Source organism: Zonotrichia albicollis, chromosome 27 (assembly GCF_047830755.1).
Source record: "Zonotrichia albicollis isolate bZonAlb1 chromosome 27, bZonAlb1.hap1, whole genome shotgun sequence".
Taxonomy (NCBI): domain Eukaryota; kingdom Metazoa; phylum Chordata; class Aves; order Passeriformes; family Passerellidae; genus Zonotrichia; species Zonotrichia albicollis.
The window spans coordinates 1,154,231-1,178,758 of record NC_133845.1 but is presented as its reverse complement, the minus strand read 5'-3'; the positions used below and the strand labels follow the sequence as shown (position 1 = coordinate 1,178,758).

At 59.5% G+C, this 24,528-nt stretch overlaps 3 protein-coding genes across 5 annotated transcripts; all 3 read left to right on the top strand.

Moving 5' to 3' along the window:
• Positions 1-1,187: 1,187 nt before the first annotated feature.
• MPZL3 (myelin protein zero like 3) lies at positions 1,188-7,611 on the top strand. The gene is made up of 6 exons (XM_074559398.1): positions 1,188-1,275; positions 1,799-1,965; positions 2,356-2,566; positions 3,414-3,579; positions 4,316-4,379; positions 6,628-7,611. Exons 1-6 carry the CDS (start codon positions 1,188-1,190, stop codon positions 6,652-6,654), a joined length of 723 nt encoding a protein of 240 aa, XP_074415499.1. The 3' UTR covers positions 6,655-7,611.
• Positions 7,612-8,400: 789 nt separating this feature from the next.
• On the top strand, positions 8,401-14,776 carry LOC106629927 (uncharacterized). Of its 2 annotated transcripts, XM_074559433.1 has the most exons (9): positions 8,401-8,525; positions 9,282-9,427; positions 11,014-11,062; positions 12,277-12,434; positions 12,990-13,215; positions 13,355-13,466; positions 13,785-13,845; positions 14,031-14,126; positions 14,294-14,776. In XM_074559433.1, the coding sequence occupies exons 3-9, from the start codon at positions 11,020-11,022 to the stop codon at positions 14,453-14,455; spliced, it is 858 nt and encodes a 285-aa protein (XP_074415534.1). In that variant the 5' UTR covers positions 8,401-8,525; positions 9,282-9,427; positions 11,014-11,019; the 3' UTR covers positions 14,456-14,776. The 2 variants fall into 2 exon arrangements, with proteins under 2 accessions (XP_074415534.1, XP_074415535.1); XM_074559434.1 differs by lacking the exons at positions 8,401-8,525; positions 9,282-9,427; positions 11,014-11,062 and adding an exon at positions 11,071-11,967.
• Positions 14,777-16,265: 1,489 nt separating this feature from the next.
• On the top strand, positions 16,266-22,095 carry SCN2B (sodium voltage-gated channel beta subunit 2). Of its 2 annotated transcripts, none has more exons than XM_074559435.1 (4): positions 16,266-16,510; positions 19,124-19,290; positions 19,433-19,643; positions 19,954-22,095. In XM_074559435.1, exons 1-4 carry the CDS (start codon positions 16,441-16,443, stop codon positions 20,151-20,153), a joined length of 648 nt encoding a protein of 215 aa, XP_074415536.1. In that variant the 5' UTR covers positions 16,266-16,440; the 3' UTR covers positions 20,154-22,095. The 2 variants fall into 2 exon arrangements, with proteins under 2 accessions (XP_074415536.1, XP_074415537.1); XM_074559436.1 differs by lacking the exon at positions 16,266-16,510 and adding an exon at positions 16,553-18,164.
• The last annotated feature ends 2,433 nt before the right edge of the window (positions 22,096-24,528 follow it).

Below are 24,528 nucleotides of genomic sequence, written 5' to 3'. Positions count from 1 at the left end.
TCTTCACCTGGCCAGGCTCTTTTTGGCCTGTATGTGTGATTTTTGGTATTATAACCAAGATAGTTCAGCTCTAGGATATACAAACCTCAGGTATAGGACGGAGGTTAGCAACACAGACACACATCAGCATATTGATTTATTGCATCCCTAAAACTTGTCAGTTCCAGGGTGTCCTTCACTGCTCTGTTCCCCTGATTAGGTCTCTCGTTTTTGGTGATTGTCCTGGAAAATCTACAAAAATCTCACAGCAAGGAACATCCTGACTAAATAATGTAATTCTGACACATTCCTCATTGTGTGGCACCCAAACCACCAAAGCTCAGTAAGCAGGCTGGCGGTGACAGTGACAGGAGCCACCTGGGGATTTGGGGACAAACACCGTGGCTGTGCCCGACCTTTCCCAGCAGGGCCACCCAGGTGTGCCCAGGTGTTCCCACCCAGGTGTGCCCAGGGGTATTCAGATGTTCCCAGGTGTGCCCAGGTGCTCCCAGGTGTACCCCGGTATTTCCAGGTGTTCCCAGGTGTTCCCTCCCAGGTGTGCCCAGGTATTCCCAGCCAGGTGTGCCCAGATGTTCCACCCAGGTGTACCCAGGTGTTCTATGGCATTTCCAGGTGTTCCCCGGTGTGCCCAGGTGTATCCAGGTGTACCCAGGTGTGCTGTGGCATTCCCAGGCGTTCCCAGGTGTGCCCAGGTGTTCCCAGGCGTTTCCAGGTGTACCCAGGTGTTCTATGGCATTCCCAGGTGTTCCCCGGTGTGCCCAGGTGTATCCAGGTGTACCCAGGTGTACCCAGGTGTGCTGTGGCATTCCCAGGTGTTCCCAGGTGTGCCCAGGTGTTCCCAGGCGTTTCCAGGTGTACCCAGGTGTGCCATGGCATTCCCAGGTGTGCCCAGGTGTTCCCAGGTGTCCCACCCATGTGTACCCAGAGCTGCCCAGGCGCCGCGGCCATTTCGGGGCTGCCCCGCCCTCACCTGCGCCAGGTGAGCGCCATGTTCCGGGGCTGAGCCCGGCCGGGATGCGGCGCCCAGGGGCGGCGGGGCCCGGCGGCCGCCTCCTCCTCCTCCTCCTCCCGCGGGGGGCTCTGCTGCTGCTCGGTACCGGGGGGCTCCGGGACGGGACGGGATGGACGGGACGGGATTGGCGGTGCCCGGGGGGTCCCGCGCTGGAACCGGGCCGGGAGCGCTCGGGATGCGGCTCCGGGGGCAGGGGAGGCTCGGGCAGGGCGGTCTAGAGGAGCGGAGAAACTCGGGAAGAGCCGTCCGGGCGCGGTGGAAGGGTCGGGCAGGCTGGTCCCGGTACTCTGAAAGAGCCGGGAATCTCGGGAAGAGCCGTCCCGGGGCAGGGGAGGCTCGGGAACGGCCGGGGTTGAACGGGGCAGAGGCGGCCGCGCGCCCTGGGAACGAGAACTGAAAGAATCTGGAGCTGTGGGGAGACTTTTGACCCGGTTCGTGTGAAATTCAGGCGCTGTGGCCAGAACCGCAGGGCAGAACTGCTCCGTCCCTAAAGCTGGTGCTTGGTGACTCGTCTGAGACCCCGCTGATTCCGTTTCTCAGCTCCTTGTCTCCAAATCTGAACATTCCTGGTGGTGCTGCCTCGGTGCCTCATTTGGGGCCGGTTCCAGTCCCACGGAGAATAGGGCAGGGGAGATTTCTGTTTTCCTGCAAATTTCAGTGCTGGGGAGGGAGGGGAGGGAGTCACTGCTGTGCTTCAGTCCTGCACACGAGTCGGCATTTTTGGGACAATTTAGCTCCTCTCAGGTAGCACAAAATGAATCCCTCCTTTTGTTCCCGTTCCATCAGGTGTCTGCAATGCCTTTTCCCTGGAAATTAAAGTCAATCCCAAAGTCCGAGCTTTTGTGGGCGAGCAGGCACTGCTGAAATGCTCCTTCAGATCCAGCTCCCCCATCACCGAGAGCCTGCTGGTGGACTGGACCTACCGGCCCCTCGCTGGGGGCCAGATGGAGACAGTAGGTGGAACAGGGCCAAAATCAGAATTTTCTGTTTGCTTTGCTGGGCTGCTGCCTCACTTTGCGGTTTGGGACTCTCGTTGTTGCCTTCTTCCCCCTGTAAAATTCCTTTGGTGTTCTCTGGGGGGAAGAAAATATCCCAGCTAAATACAAAATGGCATAATAATGATAAAGTAGATAAATTTAGAGGGTTGTCACAAGTGCTGCACTGTGCACTGCACAGGATGGCTGTAAAGATTCAGTTGGTGGCTTTATTCCTCTTGCATAGGAAATACTCTTCCTGACTTCTTAGTGTGACATTATTCCTATTTTTGCAATGCAGAAGCAGTTCGCTCTGCTTTCTTGCACGAGTGTTCTGTCGCCACAATCCCTGCCTTTCCCTCCTCGCAGATTTTTCACTACCGCTCTGTCCCACACCCCACAACAGCGGGGAGGTTCAAGGACAGGATCATCTGGGTTGGGAACGTTGCTAACGGCGATGCCTCCATCGCCATCCAAAGCCCGGAGCTCAGCGACAACGGGACATTCATCTGCAGCGTGAAGAACCCTCCAGATGTTTATCACAACATCCCCCAGACCGTGCTGCTGGTGACAGAGCGGGGTAAGGCTCCCTGCCCTGGCTTTGGCATCACCCCATGACAAAAGTGGCTTTGTGGGATCCTGGAATCCCGAGCATCACGTGGGAAATGCTCCCTGGACCTCCACGCTGGAGTTTCAGCAGGGGCTGCCCCAGCCCCGCTCTCTGAGCTCAGTGCTTTGAGAATTGATTGCTTTGCTGCATTGATTTGGGGCAGGAAGGGACGGGGGGAGCTGTGGTGACAGCAGAAATCAAAAGTGTCCCTTTGTTCAGGAGTCTCAGCCTCCGCAAATTGCGGCAGAACAAGTTAAACATTGAGGAAACGCTGGCCTAAAAATAATCCCCACATCACAAGCGCTGATTGTCAGCACCAATTTCCTCATCTGCCCTGCGTGCCAGCCCTGCCCCAAATTCTCAGCTCAGCGTGCTGATAGAACTGTGCCGTGCCTTCCTCTGCAGCTCCTGAGCCCTGAGCCTGGGCTGGGCTTGGGGACAGGAGCCCCAGGGTTTGGGGACAGGAACCGCACAGGTGTGGGGACAGGAGCCCCATGGATTTGGGGACCTCAGGTTTGGGGACTGCAGGTCTGGGGACAAGAGCCCCACAGGTTTGGTGGCAGGAGTCCCATAGGTTTGGGGACAGGAGCCTCACAGATTTGGGTACCTCAGATTTGGGGACAGGAGCCCCACAGGTTTGGGGTCAGGAGCCCCACAGGTGTGGGGACTGCAGGTGTGGGGACAGGAGCCCTGCAGATGTGGGGACAGGCTGTTCCCAGCCTGCCAGCCCCGTGTCCCACATGGAAGGGCCACCAGGCTGTGCCCTGGCTGGGGTTTGTCCCAGGGCTCAGCCACACCGTGCCTCGCTGTGTTCCAGGCCTGGCCTTCCAGCTGAGCTCAGCAGCTCTGCTCTCCATCCTGGTGTTCCTCCCTTCTGCCCTCGTGGTCATCCTGCTGCTGGTGAGGATGGGGAGGAAATTCCGGCTGCTGAAGGAGAAAGGAAAATATGGCTACAAGAAATCCTCCATTGAAGTGTCTGATGAGTAAGTCCTGGCTGCAGGCTGGAGCCTGTATTTCCACTTTGGGGTGTTGGCTCAGGCACGAGGGATGATTTCCCCACTGGCCTCCAGTGCAGCTCAGTCACTGGGATGTGCTGCTCACCCAGCAGGCAGAAAGGCTGGGAAATCCCTGAGCTGGAGCACAGACCCAGTGCTGCACATCCCCTGTGTGCTGCACATCCCCTGTGTGCTGCCATTCGTGTGAGCAGAGCCATGGGGCTGAGGCACCTTGGGCTCAGACATATTTCACTTCTGTAATGAGGTTTATCTGAGCTTGAGTCAGCGGGATGTTTTGCATGAGAGATTTGTGTGCTGCATTTTGGGGTGAAGTCCCTATAAAGGCAAAACAAACCCAATAATGCCTCCTGTGGTGGGCTGAGCAGGGCTGCCAGGTGCTGAAAGAGCCTTGGAGACTGAGCTCCCTTCTGCTCAACTCCTTGCAAAATGATTTTGTTTTACTGCAGTCTTTTAATGATTTGATTGGTGGTGTAAGATTTGCCAGTCAAAAAGCAACTCTTGTTTTCATTTTTTGTTTTCATTTCACCTTCAAAATGAGGCATCTGGCAGCTTTCAGTCCTTTTGGCTTTGCTGAGCTGACTTAAAGGCTTTTCCTCACCATGAAAACCCTTCAGTTCCATGCGGTACCACCAGAATTCACAGTCCAGGGGTGGCACTGGGGTGTCTGGTGGTAAGTCCAGCCTGATGCTGTGCTTTTCTGCAGGCCTGAGCACCCAGACAGGGCTGGCTGCGGGGGGAAGCTCAAGGAGTGGTGCCTGAACTGCGTGGTAAGTGAAAATTGCTGTTTTTACAGTGGTTTTGCCAACCTGGGTGCTCCAAGGAGGCACTGAGAGCAGCAGGCAGAGTGTCCCAACACCTCGGGGTGTCCAAGCTGTCCCAAAGGCTCCTTGCAGTGAGAGCTGCTGGCTGTGCTGCTGGGAAAGCTGTCCTGACATCCATCAAACTGATTTTTCTGGACTCAGTGGAATCAAAGCTGTCATTTGGAGATGAGAAATCAGGGGTGCAGTGGCAGCTGCCGTGGGGGCTCTTTGGGGGCTCTGCAGGAGCAGTTTGGGGCTGGCAGTGCTGTGCTGGGGAAGCGTGACCGTGCTCACAGGGGTCTCAGGTTGAGGGAAGAGATGAGAATTTGACTCCATATTTCAGAAGACTTATTATCTTATGATATATATTACATTAAAACCATACTAAAGAATAGAAGAAAAAGTTTCATCTCAGAAGGCTGGTTAAGAATAGAAAAAGAAGGAATGATAACAAAGGTTTGTGGCTCGGACAGAGTCCGAGCCAGCTGGGCTGTGATTGGCCATTAATTAGAAACAACCCCATGAGACCAATCCCAGATGCACCTGTTGCATCCCACAGCAGCAGATAATCATTGTTTGCATTTTGTTTCTGAGGCCTCTCAGCTTCTCAGGAGGAAAAATCCTAAGGCAAGATTTTTAATGAAGATATGCCTGTGACAGGGAAGGCAGGCTGCGACCCCTCAGCCCTCTGTGTTTTCTTCCTCCTTTCACCTCCTTTTCGCCGCAGCAGAGCATTGCTAAACCCTGGCGGTTTGTTTGTTTGTTTCTGCTTTTTGTTTGTGGTGCTCTCTGAAGTGCTGGCTGCCTTCTAATCCTGCTGCTCCCCTGGCCAGCCCAGCAGCAGCTCCTGTTATTGAGGTGCCTGTGCTCCAGCCCCGGAGTGCTTTTGCCACCTGCTGCCCTGGTTCTGTGTGAGTCCTGCTCTCTGGAATGGGAGCCACATTCCAGAGTAATGCCCGACTGGAGAGGGCTTTCATTGTCTCTGTGTCCTGCAGAGCTCATTTCCCTCTGGGGCACCTCTGCCTCTCCTGCACACGCTCAGGACGTGAGTTAAGGAGGGTTTAAATATGTGTTGTTTGCTCCACTCTCCTAATGCCAGTGATTTCAAACTGCCCTAAATGCCCAAGCCTTCAGACAGGCGTGCGCTGATGGTTTCTATGAGATACAGGATGAAAAACAGGCAATTATGTAAGTTGGACATAAAATATTTACAGTTCTGCATTAGACACGGCAGGCACTGAGCTGCAGTGATGGGAATGAGGGTTTGGAGAGGTGGGGGAAGCAGGAAACGCCTCGGGCCAGAGGTGGGAGGGCTGTTCAGGTGATGTTCTGGAATCAGGGAGGTGCCAGGAGGACAGATGGGGAAGGATGGAGCCCCAGCTTGGTGAGGAAATGCTGTCAGGACATGGGAGATGTTAAAAGTTGAAAATTATCCTCTCATCCCTTGGGAGGAGTGGAATTGGAATGATAAAATCCTGCTGCTTTCATGGCAGTGCTCTGCCAGGTTTGATCCTTTGCTTACTGAAATATTTATCTCTGAAATATTCATCTGATCAGGTCTCTGAGAAAGCTGCCCTCTCATTTTAACAATTCTGCGTGTTTGGAGTTCCTCCAATGTGCTTTTTCATGCTCCATATGTGACCAGACAAAATTGCAAAGCCAATGGAAAATCCCTTTAGATTGCAATTTCTGGGTGTCAGTGAGATTGGCCTTGCAGAGCTGAGCTGTTGGGTGAGCTCAGAGCTGCAGAGCTGCCTGTGGGACACCATCGAACCTGCTGTGGTTGGCTTCTAAAAGTGGCTGAAAACCAATAATTAGTGATGCTCAGGGCTCTCTGCAGGGCCCTGCTGCACTTTCTGGTTCATCTTTAGCTGCTGCTTCTCCTAAAATACATTTCGTGTGGGTTATAGCATGGTGGTTGTGTCTGGGAGAAGTCAAACAGATTAAGTATATATTTATATTTATATTTATATTTATATTTATATTTATATTTATATTTATATTTATATTTATATTTATATTTATATTTATATTTATATTTATATTTATATTTATATTTATAGCAGTGGTTTTCCGGGTCCTCTGGCCTGCTCAAGCACAGCAGGATTTTTGGGAAACATTTCAGAAGCCCAGCCAGGCTCAGCCTTTGGCTGAGCTCATGGCTTGGTTCATTTTCTTCACACATAATCTGTTTCTCTCCTTGTTCCCCGTTTAGGACACGGATGAGGAAGATCCCTACTGACCAAAGCTGTGCAAAAAGACCAAAATTACAGCACTGAAAATCCTGGTTAGACCCTTCCAGAGGCTGCTGGGTGACCAGTGCAGACTGAAGGACACGATCTGCTCTCAGTGGATTGGAGGAATAATGCTGATGGGATAATTCACTTCCATTTAAACACAAAATAATGATGTTCTAAAAATCTTTCTAATTTATTGGGGAAAAGAAAATCTCTCGCCCTCGGATCTGCAGGGCCCAGAGAAGCCTCAGTGTCCACAGTGCCAATGTGCCTTGATTTTCCTGCAAGCTGCTTTGGTTCATTGGTTTGGTTTTTTGGTGACATCCCTCTTTTCCTGAGCTCTGGAAACCCAACTTTTTTGAAGAAAAAGCTGCTCCAGCTCTCTGGGCACTGCCAAGGTTTGTTCTCAGGATTTTTTGGAACATACTGACTCACAGCAGTTTGATGAAGTGATACCTGGTATCCTCTGTGCTGGAGTGAAGAGAACCTACTGCTTTTGAAGTATTTTTTATTATTCAGCTGCACCACTGGGTATTGCTCCTTCTACCTGTAGAAGCGAAGCACAATTCATAGAAAACAATTTTATTTTCTTCTTTTTTGAAATCAGAAATGCAAATGGGGACTCTGTTTCTGGGGACACACAACCCCATCTACCTCAGCCATGGACTCAAGCACTGCCAAAGGAATGTTCTGGTTGCAGTAGTTGTTTTCTTCCTCCCTTCTTCTAGGACCTGCTTTAGGGAAATGGTTAATTGTGAAGCAATTACTTCCCCTTGGTGGTGAAGGGCATTTCCTCTTTCACCAGCCTTATCCACCCATGAATGGCAGACAGCAGTGGGATTCATTCACTCAATCCCTAAAAAGCTGCTTTCTTTCTGTATCACTCAAATATTCTCCTTTTACAGTCGTGCTCCAGGTTTGCTGCGGATTTTGCTGTGCAATTACCAATAAATTCCATTATTCCATTCTGGGCTGTGCGTCTGTTTATTTGGCTAAATACAGCTGGACTCATAAAACTGCCATCCTGAGGTGTAAAAATTGTCATTTGATGATGGGTGAAGGTTTATAGGGAGCAGATTTAACCCTAAAGGGGACAAGTCTCCCCCTTGAGCATCTGTGCTGGCTGCAGCTTTCAGGTGTGGTGAGGCTCTCCCTGACAAGTAGGTCAGATCTGTGCTCCAGATAAAAACATATCCCCCCTCTCTGCTCTAAAGCAATATTTCAAGTGTTTGTGCTCCCTGGCGACACAACATCTCTGTCAGCCGAACCTTCCCTGGGAAAGGCTGCTGGGATCACAGAGCCTGGGGAAGTGGCTTTGCTGTTCCCCCTCAGCACTCGCGACTTCCCCTGGGGAACCAGAGGCTCCTTTTTGCTGCAAAATGCTGCATTTCAGCTGGGCCTCCTTGGCCAGGAGTCTGCTGCATCCTGGGCGAGTGTTCCTGCTGCAAAGCTGAGTTGTGGATGCTGCTGAGCTTCCTCCTCCTCTGCCACCCAGATGGAATTTCTTGGTGTGCTGATGCAGAAAAGGACAGATAAAATAAATGTCTTAGAAAATCAGGCCTAAATTTCCAGCTAAATTACCTGAAATCAGGCCTAAATTTCCAGCTAAATCATCTAAAATCAGGCGAATCAGCTGGCCTCAGTGCAGCTAGCTTGTAAGTTCTCATAAGTTACCCAAACAATCTAGTAAGGAAAACAGGCTGCAGCTGTAATAACAAGAAATTTGTCCTGTGAGAATCAGTGAGCAAAATATGTAAACAACCCAAGAATAGAGAGATTTGATGGAAAGGTAAAATGCCATTTACTACCCAATGAGTGCAGCAAGGAAACTGCTGCCAATTGGAACTGAACACAAAGTCTGTGAAAAATTAGTTTTGTGAGTAAAGAAGGGGCTTTTCTGCATTAAAAACTGAGTTTTGACTGCTTTATTGCAACAGTGTGCCATGGAAGGCACTGATATTGGAATAGAGAGAGGGGATACTGGGATGGGGAATGGGGATGCTGGAATGGAGAATGGGGATACTGGAATGGGGATACTGGTATGGAGGGAGGGGATGCTGGAATGGAGAACAGTGGGATACTGGAATGGGGAATGGGGATACGGGAATGGGGAGAGGGGATGCTGGAATTGAGAACAATGGGATGCTGGAATGGGGAGCAGGAGCTGCTCTGGTGTTCCACAGAAAGAGGAAGGGTCAGAATGGTTTTTCAAAGTGCCCAGGGGAGTTGCAGCAGAGGCCAAGCTGTGCCTGGTGTGTGTCTCAGGAGGAGGCAGCTGCCCACGCTGTGCCAGGCAGGTTCAGAGCCCTGGCAGCCCCAGGAGGAAGGCACACCCCTGTCACCAGTGCTGCTGCCTCGCTGGGACAGCATCCAGCAGGGACAGCTCTCTGAGCAGCTCTGGGCCCCAAACAACACACGAGGGAGCGCAGGGGGTGTGCCAGGAACCTCTGTGTCCTGGACTGGTCATTGGGACTGGTCAGGCCGGTCCCTCACCTTGGCCTGAGCCCCAGCTCTCCTGTCAGGTGCCTCCCGGAGCTGCCCCATCACCCCTCTGGGACAGATGCATCTGCGGTTGATTTCCCCTCTCTGTTGCACATCCTGATTTCTTGTTCTGCTTTCTGTTGTGTAAAAGTGACCATCAGACCCAACCTGCCAAGAAACATCCTGCATATGCAACCTCGAGATGATTTAGCAACTGATTCAGATACTCCGGGTTCAGACACTGAATCAGCTGCTGAGGAACGTGCAAGACGAGCTGACCTTTCCAGGCCACTCTAGGTGAGTAATTTTTGCTGTGATATTTATTTCTGGATGGTTTTTTTTTTCATTTGTTTTTCGTGACAAGAGAACCAGGGGAGCAGAAGTGCCATGTGCAAAAGCAGGGGATGTGATGCCATGTGCTGGCTGTGCCCCTTTTCCCCCAGTCTGATTTGGATGTGTCAGCACTGGCACACTCAGAGCAGCCTGGTGAGTGGGTGCTGGCTCCAGCTGGTGCCTCCCAGCACCCTCTCACTGCTGTGTGTCACAGGGGACACCCTGCAGAAATGTGTTAAATGTGTTCCCAGCCAGGAGCAGAAATCCTGCTCTAAACCAGGGCAATAAACCCAGCAAAGGACCAGAAACCAGGGCAATGAATCCTCCTCAAAACCAGGGCAATAAACCCAGCAAGGACCTGCTGGCAAACACAGCCCAGAGCCCCAGAGCTTTGGGAGGTGCTGGGCACAGAAATCTCAGTTTTGTGCCGTGAAACAGGACTGGGGTTGAGCTGGCTGCTGCATGGGGTGGTCCTGAGAGTGCAGCTCTGCAGGTTTGGCTCTGTCCTGGCTGTGCTGAGGGCATGGGGCTGAGCAGGAGCTGTGTTTGTAGGGCAGCTGTGCAGCCAAGTGTGTCACCATGGCAGAGCTGCACAGAGCACAGCAAACCACGCAAAAAGCCAGCCCCAGAGGGGTCCTGTGTGAGGAGAGGCAGATGGCACAGGATTCCAGAAGGCTTGCTGCCACTTCTCAGGATTTTTTTGTTTGTGGAAAGGGCGGGGTGATGAAGGTACAAAGCTGGAGTGATTTTCTCAGCCTAGAACAGATCCAAGGGTCTGGGTCTGGAATCCCTGGCTGAGGCTGGCCTGGAGAGCTTCCTCTCCCTTTCACAGTGGAGCAAAAAGTGAGAAGCCACCAAAATGCCAGAGATGATTCAGCTCTTGTCTTTCTATTTCTAGTTCATTTTTGCTGCAGTATTGGAAAATACCTGCTGGTAATGGCAGCCCCAATTGCAGCAGCTTCACGTGAGGGCTCTCGGGGCAGGAGAGCTGCTCGCAGGAACCACTCACCCTCAAATGAAGGGCCAGAGCTGGGAGTCATGGAGCAGGGACAGGGAGCAGGGTGCTGACCCTGCCTCCCTTGGGACACTCCTGGCACCTCCTGGGGTGGCAGCCAGTCCTTCCCTGGGCTGCAGGACAGACCTACAGAAAGGAGAAGCCAGCTTTGTTCTGAGATGTGGAGCAGGTGCAGCTGCAGCAGAGACAGCACCCAGGGGCAGGGTTAGATCTGGAGCAGGAGCTCTTGGTTTAGGACCCAGCTTCTGTGATGAGCACAGTAAAGGGCTGTGAACATCTCAGCTCAGATGTCAGAGCTCGACCCCCAAACCACCGGAAAGATTCGTGACTTGCTTAGGTGAAGCGATGAAGGGGTTGAGCCCTCTCCCCACGCTCGCTCCTCCTTTCCAGGCTCAGTGTGGTCTCACAAACCAGAGCCCTGTCTCTGCCTCTGTGCTGTGCTGATTTCCAGCCTCCCAGAGTCTTCCTCTGACCCCGAGCTGGTTGCCAGCCCTTGGTGTCCTGCCCCAGGTGTCACCTGTGCTGTTCTTTGCAGAGGGAGATGAAGGTGGTGCTGAGCCTGGCCCTGCTGCTGACATGGCTGGGTAAGCTCTAAGTTTTATTCCCCTCTGTTTTCCCCTCTGCCTTTGCTCTCAGAGCCAGCAAGTGTCTCTCCTCCTGTGGGGCTGCTCCTCTCCTGGGCGCCTCTCTGGCCCTGTGTGTGCTGATCTCCCCTGTAAACACCTGCAAACTGCACTGCCATCCCTGGATCTGCCCTGCACTGAGCCTCCAAGGCTTTGAAAGAAACAGAACTGCTTCTTCACCAGCTCTAAATACAGGGAGAGGTTCCCAAGGTATTGATTTTGGCTCTGCTCGAGGCAGGCAGCTCCCTCGGTCCTCTCCGCTGGCAAATATTTGTCATTTGCAGCTCCTCAGCTGGTCAAGACCAACAGAACTTGTTTGGGGAGCTGCAGCACTTTGCATTCATTATTTACAGGGTTTCAGACAAACATTTGGTGCTCGGCCAGGGCCCAGCCCTCGGTGCTTGTGGACAGGCTGGGCGCAGGGGATGAGCCTACCTGTCTGAGCAGCTCCCGGGGCTGAATCAGCTCTCAGCAAACAGAGCTTCAACCCCCCCTTGCAGGGCTCTGCAGGCTGGGCCAGGTGGGGCTGCCGAGCTCCTGTGACATTTTCTGCCCCGCTCGTTTTGCAGAACCTTTTAGCTCAGAGACCTTTAATGTCCTTCCTGCCTGCAGCCGCAGCTGCCTCGTGTTGCTGTCAGCTCTGTGCCTTTCATGTTCCCCTGCTTTGCTCTTTTCCCACTGTCCGGCCGCCCTGGGAACCCTAAGCTGTGGTTACGTGGCCAGACAAGCACAAGCCCAGGTCTGGAGCCTGTGAGCAAAGGGGAAGGAAGCCAAATGGGCAGTGAGGGAGGAACTGAAATTCGTGTGAAGCGCTGGAATCGCCGCTGGCCTGGCGGAGATGAGAGCAGCGCAGGTTCTCCCAGGCAGTGAGTCATGCAGGAGCTGCAGGCTGTGGCTCCGAGGCGAGGAGGGCAGGGGCTGTGCCTCAGGAGGGCAGGGGCTGAGCCTCAGGAGGGCAGGGGCCGAGCCTCCCATCTCCCCTTCGGCCGCATCACCGGCTGCAGCCCTTGGTGTGGCGGTGGGAGGATGCTCTGCCCCACATCGCACATCCCTGAGCAGGGCCGGGGCACGGGCTGGGCCTCTGGGCTGCCCTGCACAGCACACAGCCATGGGCACAGGCAGGCTGCAGCTGGCCCTCCTGCCCGGGCTCATGCTGCTGTCCCTGTCCCTGGCAGGGCGATGCTCGGGGGCTGCAGGGGTGTTCACAGAGCCCCAGCTCCGAGCTAGGGCCGGGGACTCCGTGCTGCTGCAGTGCCTCTTCCTGGACCCCGACAGCAAGGGATGGACCCTGCACAAAGTGGACTGGCTGTACAGGGCAGGAGCTGGCATGCAGGTGGGTCAGGACAGGGCTGGGACAACAGGGGACATGGGGATGGTGGCAGGGGAGGGAGGGCGAGGAAGCCGTGGGGAGGATGTGGGGATGCAGCCATGGGGAAGTAGCCCTAGAAAGGATGTGGGGATGCAGCCATGGGGAAGCAGCTGTGGGGAGGCTGCGGGGATGCAACCCTAGAAAGAAAGGCTGTGGGGATGCAGCCATGGGGATGCAGCCATGGGGAGGCTGTGGGGATGCAGCCATGAGGATGCAGCCATAGGGAGGATGTGGAGAAGCAGCCATGAGGATGCAGCCATGGGGAAGTAGCCCTAGAGGGGCTGTGGGTGAGCCCATCCTCCTGCCACCAGGCCATGAGGAGAGGAAGTTTCCATGAGAGGGGAAGAAGGGTCCCGGTGTGGGGGCAGCTCCTGCAGCAGAGGGGGAGCAGCATCCTGGGGCTTTCCCTGAGAGTCACCCAGAGCAGCCACAGGACAGGGAGAAAGTGCCAGCTGAGAGCTCCTGAGGAGGAACAGGCGCCTGACATGCTGTCCCTGCCACCCTGCACTGCCCCGGCAGGAGGAGATGGTGTTTTTTTACTACAGCAACCGCGGCATCCCCGCGGGCCGCTTCAAGCAGCGGGCGCAGTGGCGGGGGAACATCTCCGGCTGGGACGGCTCCATCCTGCTGCAGGACCTGCGCCTCAACGACAGCGGCACCTACGAGTGCGAGCTGCGCCTGCTGGAGACCAGCAGCGTCTTCAGGAGCCGCACGGTGCTGCTCGTCAGCCCCGCGGCGCCCAGAGGTGCGCGATGCTCCCGGGGCTGCCCCGGCTCGGGGGATCCCTGGGGTGCCATCCCCGGCTCTGGGGGTCCCCCGGTGCCATCCCGTGCCTCAGTGCCTCCCCCCGGTGCCATCCATCCCCCCTCGGTGTCCCCCTGCAGGTACCGAGGATGCGGCGCCCCCGAGGGACTCCGGGTTCTGGCCGGCCGTGGTGGGCTGTGGCTGCGTGGCCGTGGTGGTGGCGTTCCTGGCTGGGCTGTGCGTGAGGAAGAGGTAAAAACGCCGCTCTGGGTTTAGGGGGGTGAGGAACCAGCTCCCTGCAGCCCTCCCGTGCTGCTCTCCCTGGCCAGGCTTTGCAGGTGGGAGGGTTCAGCTGCCCAGGTGTGGGGTGCCAGCCTCCTGCTGCCATCTAGTGTCACCGTGCGTGTCCCCTCGGCTCCCAAACCTCCTGGGCTGTGCCAGCAGCACGGATAGCCCGGCCCGGGCGTGTGCTGAGGGGTGTCGGTGTCCCGGCAGAGGGAGGGAGGGAGGGACGGGAGGAGCGGGTGATGCTCCTGGCCGGGGGTGACACTGCTGCCGCCTTCCCTCGAGGTTTGCGACCGTCTCGGCCCTGGAGAGGATGGGGAACAGCACCAACAAGGGCAAAGCAGAGGTGAGAGTGAGGCTGGAGGGGTCTCAGGGCTGGGGAGACCAGGGACGGGATCCCACCCTGCCCAGGCACCCGGGGCCCTTTGCTGGCCGGCTCCAGCCATGGCTCTTGCAGCTCGCCCTGTGTCTGGGCAAACCTGGGTGTTTGGGGGCTGCTCAGTCGCAAACAGCCTGATCTGCCCCTCGCAGGAAGCAATTTACACCTCCATCCCTGGAGCTGAGGTGCCCAAGGCTGAGCAGGAGGCGAAGAAGAAGAGGAGAGCTGAGGACACGTACATAACCATGGTGAGGAGCTCAGCAGGCGTGCTGGGACCCCCACACCACTCACTGCTCCCCTCTCCAGGGCCATGGCACCCAGGGCATCCCTCCCTGTGCCAGAGCCCAGCATCCCACACCTCCAAACCCCCCCGACACCCGTGGTGAGGCTCACACCCTGTCCCTTGCTCCTGCAGCACCCATCTCACTGCCACGACAACGGCGTCTACGTGGAGCTGGCCAAGAGGGCCATCCCATCAGAATGGATGGCAGAGGAGACCCAGGAGCATGGACAGGGCCAGGAGCCCCTCAGCAGGCCAGAGGAGGCACCTCCCCAGCCCCCAGAGCAGCAGAAGTAGCTGTGCTGTGGACGCAGCCCCGTTCCAGGTGTGTCCGACACACCTTTGTCCCTGAGAGGACCGAGAACTGGTGACACGTATCTGTGTGCCCCGTGCCAGGGCACTGCTGGGCACAGCCCACCCCAGCTGTGTGCAGGGCACCAGGGGACACCTGTCCCTGTGGCTCTTGGGCCTCCAGAGAGTGGGCACAGCCTCACGCTCCAGCTCTGCTCCTGGCCCAGGTGAGCATCCCCGAGGGGGCAGAGGCAGCAGGAGCTGTCCCAGCGTTTTTCTGTACATAATAAAACTCAGGGAGTCTTCCCTGATGGTGTCTTCGTTTTACCTCCAGCCTGAGCATGTGATGTCCAAGTGTGCCAAAACCTGCCTGGCCCAGGGCCTGGCAGCCCCTGATCCCATGGGCAGCCTGGCACGGGGCACCAGGCGGGAGCAAAGCCAAACGGGGCACAAACGGGGTCCCTGGCAGCAGGATAGGGACTGGGGGGAGCAGGACCGAGCCCGGGGGCACTGGGGTCCCCCCGTGTGTCACTGGCCATGGGGAGCAGCCGGTGATGGGCAGGGGGCCATCGTTCAACCCCGGGGCAGCGCCGGGGCGGGCGCTGGCGCTGCTCCCGCGCTATCTCTGGGTGCCGGGCGCTATCTCGGGTGCCGGGCGCTATCTATAGATGTTTGACACCTCCAGGTGCGGAGGGAGCCGGGACCCTCCACCTCCCACCGCTGCCGCTCACTGCAGCGCCGCGCTGCGCTCCTTGGTTCTCGTTGACACCCGGCTCTGTTTTCCCGCAGGCAGCAGCGGGACGGGGTCTGGGAGCAGCCAGCCCCCGGAGCTGGGTCTGGGGGCTCGGGGGATGGCACAGCGCCTTTGCAGGGTCGTGGCAGCAGAGCAGAGAGGGCTTTGCCTGCCCGGGATGGGTGGCAGAGTGCTGTGTGTGCAGTGTTTGCTGGGCAGAGGTGCTGGGACACTGCCGTGCCTCCTCTCCCGGCTGTGCTGGCTGTGGTCAGGCAGCAGAGCCCCTCTGCACCCCTGTCCTCTGCATTCCCCCCTCTGCATCCCTCCTTCCTCTCCGCCTCTGCTGTGCCCTGGCCCTGGGGCATCCCTCCCCTCTGTCCCCAGGGATGCTGTCCCCGTGTCCCAGGGCCTGAGCAGCGCTGTCACTGCCCCTCTGGGCCCCAGGAGGTCCCTCCTTGTCCTCTGCCCCCATCCCTGCAGTGGAACCCAGGTGTGGGGCCCAAAGGTTTCCTTGGTGGTGCAAAGGGGACCAAAGAGTTTCTCCTGCCCTGTTGCTGCTGGGCAGAGGCTCCCCGTCCCGGGGCTGGGAGAGGAGAGCTGTTATCCCGGGAGAGGAGAGCTGTTATCCCGGGAAAAGAGGCTGCTGGAGAAGGGGAAGGAGCCCCAGCAGTTTGGCAGCCCTGGGCAGTGATGGAGCTGTCCAGGATTGGGCAGGTGAGCAAGAGCACCCCCACCTGCTGCAGCCCACCTGGGGCATCCTGCCTGTGCTGTGCCAGCCTGGGGCAGCCCCTCAGCTCCCTGCCAGCATCCAGGAGGGCATTTCCGACCCTCCTGGGCCCCGCTGGGCTCTGCACAACGGGGATGCTGCCGTGGAAGGCGTGAGCAGGGCTGGCTGCCAGCCTCCAGCGGGGCACAGGGGACACACCCGAGTGTCCCCACCCCACCCGGGGCTCGGGAACCCCCCGTGTGCCCCAGGCCGGCGCGGAGCACGGAGCCGGCAGCGCCAGGAGCTGTCTGTGCCTGCAGTTCAGGGGAAAATTTTTCCGCCCTCCCACTCCGGCGGCTGCAATCCACCAACCACAGCATTTACTGCTTTTTTTCGCCCCAGCGCCGCTCCAGCCATATTGGGCTGTGGGGAGAAAGCGGCTCTAATGTTCTATGTCACCTGCAAATAACCCGGGCGTTCGAAAAAGCACCTCCACCTCCTCCACCACCCACACCAACACCACGTCCTCTCCACACACTAAAGTCCGCCAAAATGGGCCCGGAAGGCTGGCTCCCGCAGCCCACCCTGCTCCTCACTGGCCTCACCTTGCTCCTCTCGCTGGGTAAGTGTCGGCTTGAGCCCCCTTGCATGTGCCCAGCTGGGGAGACACCCGTGCCCTGCCAGGAGCCCTGCCCTGTGTGTGCCAGCAGGGACGGGCACGGAGGTGCAGAGAGCCACCAGCCAGGGTGACCTGCTTTTGGGCAGGGTGGGGGCTCTGGTGCCACTGCATTTCCTCCTAAAAACGCCCTGCATCCCTGAAGCACACAGCCCTGGCATGGTGGGCAGGGGAGCGGGCTGCAGTGGGGACAGGGCTGGGAAGGTGCTGGGCTGCCTGGTGGTGTCCTTTGGGTGCTGCCAGGTGGGCTGAGCTGTCCTTTGGGTGCTGCTAGGTGGGCTCTGCTGTCCCGTGGCTGTTCTTTGGCTGCTGCCCGGTGGGCTGTGCTGTCCTTAGGGTGTCCTTTGGGTGATGCCAGGTGGGCTCTGCTGTCCTTTGGGTGCTGCCTTGTGCTGTCCTTTGGGTGCTGCCAAGCTTGCTGCGCTGTCCTTTGGGTTCTTCCAGGTGGGCTCTGCTGTCCTTTGGGTGCTGCCAGGTGTGCTGTGCTGCCCTGTGCTGCCTTGTGGTGTCCTGCGGGTGCTGTGGCGGTGTCTGTGTGTGTCCCCCGGCCGGCTCCGTGCTGGGGCCGGTTCCGTGCCTGCCCCGCGGCCGCAGCAGCAGCAGCAGCGCTGTGTCAGCAGCCCCGCGGCCGCATCGATCGCTGCCGGCCGGGAAGGGGAATGCTCCGCTCCTCTGATGGCTGTCCCTGAGCTCCTGCCGGGCTGCCTGGCCCCGAGGACAGGGCCTGGCAAAGGAGGGTACAACACCCGGCCAGGGCTGCTGCAGAGGCTGCTGTTTGTCCCCCCCAGCCCGGGTGCAGCGCTGGGAGCACTGGGAGCCAGCACAGCACTGCAGGACATGGCCTGGATGGTCCCGGGGGTTTTGGGGTTCTTCCCCCACCTCTGTTGTCCCCCAGGGCTGAGTGCTCGGCCAGTGGCAAGGTTCAGACCCACCTGGGTGCCCCTATGTCCTGCCAGGCCGTGGCGTCCCTGCGTTTGCTGCTGGTGGCACCTCATCCTCTGTAGAGCCCTGGGGAGCACTGAGGACAAGGGACAAGGCCAGGTCAGCACCTGCAGGCACACAGGGCACCCTGTGAGGGGCACCCAGACAATGATTCCCTGCAGGGATCCCCTCCAGCCGCTCCTGCTGGGACAGGCCAGCTCCTGGCTCCTCTCTGCCATCCCTGCAAGGATTCCTTGGAGGCACCAAAGGTGGAGGCTGCCATGGGGCAGCAAGGCTGTGACACCGGGACACTTCCTCCTGCCTTGGGTGCTGTGACCCATCCCCGTGCACCCATCCCTGTGTCCCTGAGCCCTCTGGGGCTGGATGGGGGTGTCCCCATGGCAGCCAGGCCAGCCAGGAGCCATCCCATGGTTTGGCCATACCCGAGGGCACCGCTCTGCCTCAGGAGCCTCAGGGTGCTGCTGGCTCCCAGCTGGCAGTGGGAGCTGCCCAGCCCAGCTGTGCCTGCAGCCCGGGCACGGCTCCTGTCCCTGCTGCAGAGCCTGGCCCCTTTCCTGCCCTGCTTGCAGGCGGAGCAGCCCGGAGCAGCCCTGACCTGCGCCCAGCTTGGCCTCGGCAAGAAGCGCTGAGAGCAAAGAGCAGCAGCCCAAGGGGAGAGGTGAGGTGATCACTGAAGCACCTGCTGGCAGTGGCCTTGCAGGGTGTCACAGCCCCCCAGGACACGCTGTCCCCTCCCAGGGCTCGCTGTCCCCCTTGTCCCTGTGCCTCTCAGGGCCTAGCCTGGTGTTTGCAGCCAGCTGGGCTGCACAGGAGCCTGTCCCCCCTGTCCAGCATGGGGACAGTGCTGGATGCTTGGGGACTGCACAGGAGCCTGTTCCCCCTGCCCACCCTGGGGACAGTGCTGGATGCTTGGGGGCTGCTCAGGGGAGCTGCAGGGAGCGGTGGAGGAGGGAGCAGGGCACAGACCCCCATCCCTGCCCCTCCCCAGCTGAGTCCCGCCCTGCACCAGGTACAGCCCCTCTCTCTCAGCAGGACCAGGGGTCAGGGACTGCCTCGTTCTCCCAGCAGAGACCTGGAGCTCGCTCTGGCCATTCCCAGCTGGAGAATCCTCTCGTGGCAGGGAAAGCATCTGCATTCCCCGGGGAGCCCCGGGCCGGCCCTGGCAGGTGCCGGCGCTGCTGCCGAGCCGTGTCCTGCCGGCAATGCGATGTGATGAGCTCAGCCATGGTTTGCGTGTGGCGGTGGCGCCGGCCCCGCTGCTGACGCTGCAGCCTCGCCCAGCGCCATCGATCCCGCAGCAGCAGCACAGCCCCGGGGGATGGCCGGGAGCAGGGCTGGCCTGCAGGCAGCACCGGGGGGCACAGGAGGGTCACCAGCCCTGGCAGAGCAGGGACAATTCTCTGCCTGTCCAGCCCAGGGATGGTGCCAGGGCTGCTCCCCCTGCTCCTGCTGGGAAATTCCGCTCCTGGCTGGATGCAGAGTGTGTGGATGTGCCTGGAAGGCAATGCCAGGCCCCAGGCAGAGCTCTGTGCAGGCAGGGCAGCATGGGGACAGGGTGGCAGCTCAGCTGCCAGGGTGGCTGCCTGTGACACCCCCCGAATCCATCTGCATTGGCAGCGCCCCCGAGGCTGGGCATGGAGGTCATGGCCCCCCCCATCATCAACGCCCTGAACGGCTCCTCTGTGAAGCTCTCCTGCACCTTCAACTCCTGCTACAAGGTGGAGAACAAGCAGTTTTCCCTCAACTGGACGTACCAGGAGTGCAGTAACTGCTCGGAGGAGCTGGTGAGTCTCGCTGGGGTTGTGCTGGGGGCCTGGGAGCAGCTCAGAGGGTGTTCCTGGGGGTTTCTTGCATGCAGAGAGGGGGTGCCTGGCTGGGAAATGACCATGGGGTGCTGCCTCACCCTCTGTCCCCACGGCTGCCCAGTTCCTGCAGTTCCGCACCAAGATCATGAACAAGCAGCTGGATCGCTTCGGGAACCGCGTGGAGTTCACCGGCAACCCCGCCAAGTACGACGTGTCCTTCACCCTCAAGAACGTGCAGCTGGAGGACGAGGGCACCTACAACTGCTACGTGCTGAACCCCCCGGACCGGCACCGGGGCCATGGCAAGATCAGCCTGAAGGTGCTCACCCAAGGTCAGTGGTGCCGGGCGCTGGGGGCACCCAGGGGGCAGGATGCTGGCAGAGCCCAGCATGGCACCTACACAGCAATGCTGAACAGGTGTCCCTTCTCTGCACGTCCCTGTGGGTGCCCCTACGTCCCTGTGCAGAGAAGGGACACTTTGCAGCATCCCCGTGCAGACAAGGGGCACTTTGCAGCATCCCTGTGCAGGTGCCATCACGGCAATGCCATCAGGCCCCAGGGATGGGGGACAGCTGTGCCCTCCCCGCTCTGCCCCATCGCTTCCCACCCCTGCACACCCTGAGCCCGTCCCTGTGTCCCCAGAGCCCCCCAAGCACGACTCGACGGTGGCCGTGATCGTGGGTGCCTCCGTGGGCGGCTTCCTGGCCGTGGTGATCCTGGTGCTGATGGTGGTGAAATGCGTGCGCCGGAAAAAGCAGCAGAGGCTCAACACGGACGACCAGAAGACGGAGGAGGAAGGGAAGACGGATGGTGAAGGCAACCCGGACGAGGGCACCAAGTAAAGGCCCCGTGCCCGCCCCTCCCTCCTGCCCCCTGTACAGTGTGACCCTCTTGATGTGCTTCCAGAGCAAGGATTTCTGTGTCCCCAGAGCATCCCTCCTTCCATGCCAACACCCACCCCAGCCTGGAGCAGGGCGCAGAGAGGAGGTCCCTGGAGCCTGGCTGGGCTGGGCAGGGCTGGGGAGAGGGGCTGAGGCCCTGAGGCTGAGCTGGCACCGGCCTGTCCCTTGCTCTGGGTTGTGCCAGTGTAGTGAGGAGGTGCTGGGGACAGGCTGGGGTGGGTGAGGGGGATCTGTGCAGCCCCCACACACAGAGGGGCTGGAGCAGGGGGTGCCAGGAGGGACAGAGGGGTCTGGGCAGCCCCGTGCCCCATTGTCTGCACTCTGTCCCAGTGGAAAATGTGAGCCAGCAGTGTGCCCTTGGGGCCAGGACTCATCCCGAGCTGCTCCTGCTGTGCCTGGGCCACTGGCACTGGTGTTCCCATCCCCAGGGACCCCAATAGCTGCCAGGCTCCTCCTTGCAAGCTCCTGCTCCTCAGGGACTGTCCCAGGCTGCTCAGAAGTCAGAGGCCAAGGCCATGAACCCACCCAGAGTCCTGGAGCTGTGCAGTGTTTTGGAACCATGACCAGCCCTTGGTGTGTGAGGGATGCACCCTTCTGCCTCTCGGGCTGGTTTTGGGTCTGAGCATCTCAGCCCAAGGTGCTGGGCTGACTTTTGTGTGCTCCTTTCCTTCTTGGGGAGTGTGGTTGTGGTGGAAATGTTTTGCTGATGTGTCAGACTGGGGTGTGGGGAGTACTGGGGTGAGGCTGCTCGGGCCAAGGAGCTGCTGAAAGGGAGAGGAGCCTTTGGGCACTTGCTGGGAAGGACTGGGCACAGCAGCAGGCCCAGAGTTAGGACAGCTCTGTGATGCTGAGACTGCCTCCTCCAGCCTCCCTGCAGAGCACTCCACACTGTAACTGCCATGGCAATGCACTGCCAGCGTGCCCAGCCCCGTGTGCCACCTGCCTCACCTGCCAGGTGAGCTGTGCTGGCTGCAGCACCGGGCTGCAGGCAGGGAATGACCCAGGGCAGTGTCCCCTGTGGCACCAGGCCTGAGCTTCTCTCCTCCCGTGGATGCCAGGAGGGGGACAGTGCCCGGAGCCACAGGGGACACTGCCCTGGGGCAGGGGGATGGAGGTCCTGTCACCCATGAGCAGCACTGCCATGGGAGAAGGGACAGCTTTGACACGTCCCTGTGCAGAGAAGGGACACCTGTGCAGTGTCCCCATGCAGAGAGGGACACCTTTGCCATGTCCCCGTGCAGGTGCCATCCCGGCAATGCCATCAGGCCCCAGGGATGGGGACAGCTCTGCCCCCCCCGCTCTGCCCTATCGCTTCCCACCCGTCCATCTCACCCGACCCCGCTGGGCCCCACGCTCCTCCCGTCCCTCCGCAGCAGGAATGTGCCGTGTCCCACGCCCGTCCCCTTCCCCGCGAGGGCCAGGCTGTCCCCGGACTGTCCCCGGGCTGTCCCCGGACTGTCCCCGCGCTGTCTCCGCGCTGTCCCCGGGCTGTCCCCGGGCTGTCCCCGCGCTGTCCCCGGGCTGTCCCGCCCCGCACAGTGCCCGCAGTGCCGCAGGGCTCCCGCACCACTTTCTGCCAGAGTCAGGCTGTCCCCGGCTCCTGGTGGGACTGAGCCAGCACCTCGGGGGCGCTGAGGCCTCTGAGCATTGCACACAAGCACTCTTGCATCTGCCTTTCATTTCTTCTCGTGCACTATCCTTGGATTGCAACTCGCCAATGCATCTGTCTGTACGCGGCCGTGCCCGGCAGAGCTGACAAACACAGATCTGTACCCACAGGAGGGGCTGCTCTGACCCGGGCGTGCCAAGCGCTCTGCCGAGTGTGGGATGTTTTTATTGCTCTTTGTACAGTCAAACAAACAAAAGAACAACAAAACACCGACTTTGCCCTCGATGCTTTTGTGCCGCAGCCTGGAGGGGCAGGACGGGCCCCTGGCCTGCCCTGCCTGGGGGATGAGCCCATTCCTTGGTCCTGTGGGGTGGTTTGGGTGCTGAGGGAGCCCAGGGCACCCTGTGGGGGCACAGCTCTGTCCTGGAGGGTGGCACGGAGCCAGGGCAGGGCTGGGGGTGGGAGCGTGGCCAGGGAGATGCCAGGGGTGCTCCACACCCACTGTGGGGCCTCCTGTGCCCTGCCAGCCTCTGCACCGCGCTGCCAGAGAGCTGGGGCTGATGGCTGCCCGTGGCAGGTAAGGCTCAGCAGGCTCCAGCAGAGCCCAGGGCACGCACTGGGTGATGGACACCCATACCCGGCTGTTCTCCTGGTCCAGCAGCGCCGTGGGGATGCTCTGGAACACCACGACACAACTGGGGCACAGCTAATGGGCACATCCATCAGCTCAGCCACCGTGGAGACACGGGGGAAGCTCTGACAGCGCCCTCCACCCTGCCTCTCCCTGCTGCCCTTCACTGGGGCTGCCAAGCACCGCTGCATCCCAACCCCTCACACAGGCAGGGGCTGCCCCAGGGCACTGCCACCCCTCTTGCTGCTCCCTCCCCAGCCCCTCACCATTCTCAGCAGCAGTGCCAGCAGGATGAGCTCTCCCAGTGTCCCTGTCCCTGCTGGGCACGGCGCCCTGGGCACCTCAGCGTGGGGTCAGCGCTGCGGGAAACTCGCAGCTTCCCGTGGCACCTCTCCCTTGCCGAGGAAGGGCACCCAAATCACCTCCACTGTCCTGCTGGCACAGTCCTGCAGCTCTGGGGAGCGCAGCAAATCGATCCCTGGAACAACTTTGGCCTGCAGGGAGGAGCAGCTCCCCCGAGGACAATGTGGGGTTGTCCCCACCAGCTTCAGCCATGGGCAAAGGGGGTGGGGGACCCCTCGGAGCTTTTAGGATGCTCGTTGGAATGTTGCTGACAAAAACTTTAGGAGAGCAGCGGGATCACAGAGGAGACCCCGTGGGACACACCAAGGGTGAGTTCTCCTCATTGCAGGGACTGAGGGCAGTGCAGAACCCCCCAGCACTGGGGTTTCACAGGTTCTCCAGAACCATGGACATTCCCTGTTACAGAACGCTGAAATTTCCCGGGGCCAGGTGGGATTACAGGTGTTAAAGAGCAAGACAGGGGCTGGGAGGCGGCAGGGACCCCTGCCTGCTCCTGTGCAGTCACAGGGGATGCTGGGGTGTCTCAGGGGGAGTCCAGAGCCACATCCCTGCATAGAGGGGCACAGGAAAGGGAACAGCCTGGGACAGTGGGGTCCGGGGCAGTGAGGGGTGTGAGAGGCAGCTCTGGGGGACAGCACAGGGAGGCTCCGGTGCGAGTGGCCTCGGGCTGTGCCGGGTCAGGACCAAACTTTCTCCCGGGATACAGCAGGGCTGCCTCAGCGATCCTTGCAGATGCTCTGCAGTGCTGCCGGGGGACGCGGCCGCTCTTCCCCGGCGCGTTTAAAGGGCCGGTAGAAGGAGGGAAGCAAGGAACGAAGGGGATGAGGAACCTGCGCGCTCCGGAGGGCAGGGAACCCCCGGCGGGGGCGAGCAGGCAGCGGCAGCGCAGCGAGAGGGGAAAGCACCGCTCCGAGGCAGAGCTGCGGGCAGCCGAGCGCTGGGATGGCAGAAGCAGCCAGGTACTCACCGCAGTCTGTGCCCGGGAGCTCTCGCTCAGCTCGCAGCCCAGCCAGGACAGTCCTGCAGAGCCGGATCGCTGCGGTGCCTCCTGCCCACCGCCAGCTGCCGGGATGCCAGCCCGCCTTGTCTCTCAAAGGTCACAGCCAGAGGACCTTGCAGTAAACATAAGGTGCTGATGGGAAGCTCCGCTCCAGCTCTGTTGCCGCCTCCTCCTCCCCCTCCATCGCAGGTGGGCTCTGCCTGCTCCGGGAGCTCAGCATCGTCTGCCTCGGGCGGCTCTGGGAGGAGGCTGGGGCTGTCCTCGGGGCAGAGCCTGGCAGATGCTCCAGGGCAGCCGGGGCCAGCGCTGTGCCAGAGCTGCAGCCCAAGAGCTCTGCTCAGCCCTACCTGGTCGGGAGCCACGTGGAGGGAGGCAGGAGCCCTGCTCGGAGAGCAGCAGCCTGGCATTTAACCCTCCCGGCTCCGCCAGTGCAAGGCGAGAAGGACTGAGGGTACACTGTGCCCCCCGGCAGGCTGTGAGCCAGCTGGCAGCACCCTGAGCCCCCCTTCCTGTCCCCGGGGAGGTGACAGTGTCCGAGCACAGGGTGCTCGCCTTCTCTGAAATCAGACACGGCATCCTGCTGCTGGGCTCAGCAGAACAGGTTCCGCAGGAACCGCGGCCCCCACTCCGGACACCTGCCTGCTCCGAAATGCCAGGGCAGCTGCGACCGGCGGGGCTGGGGACAGCAGAGCCCTGCCCCGGCCCGCGGCGG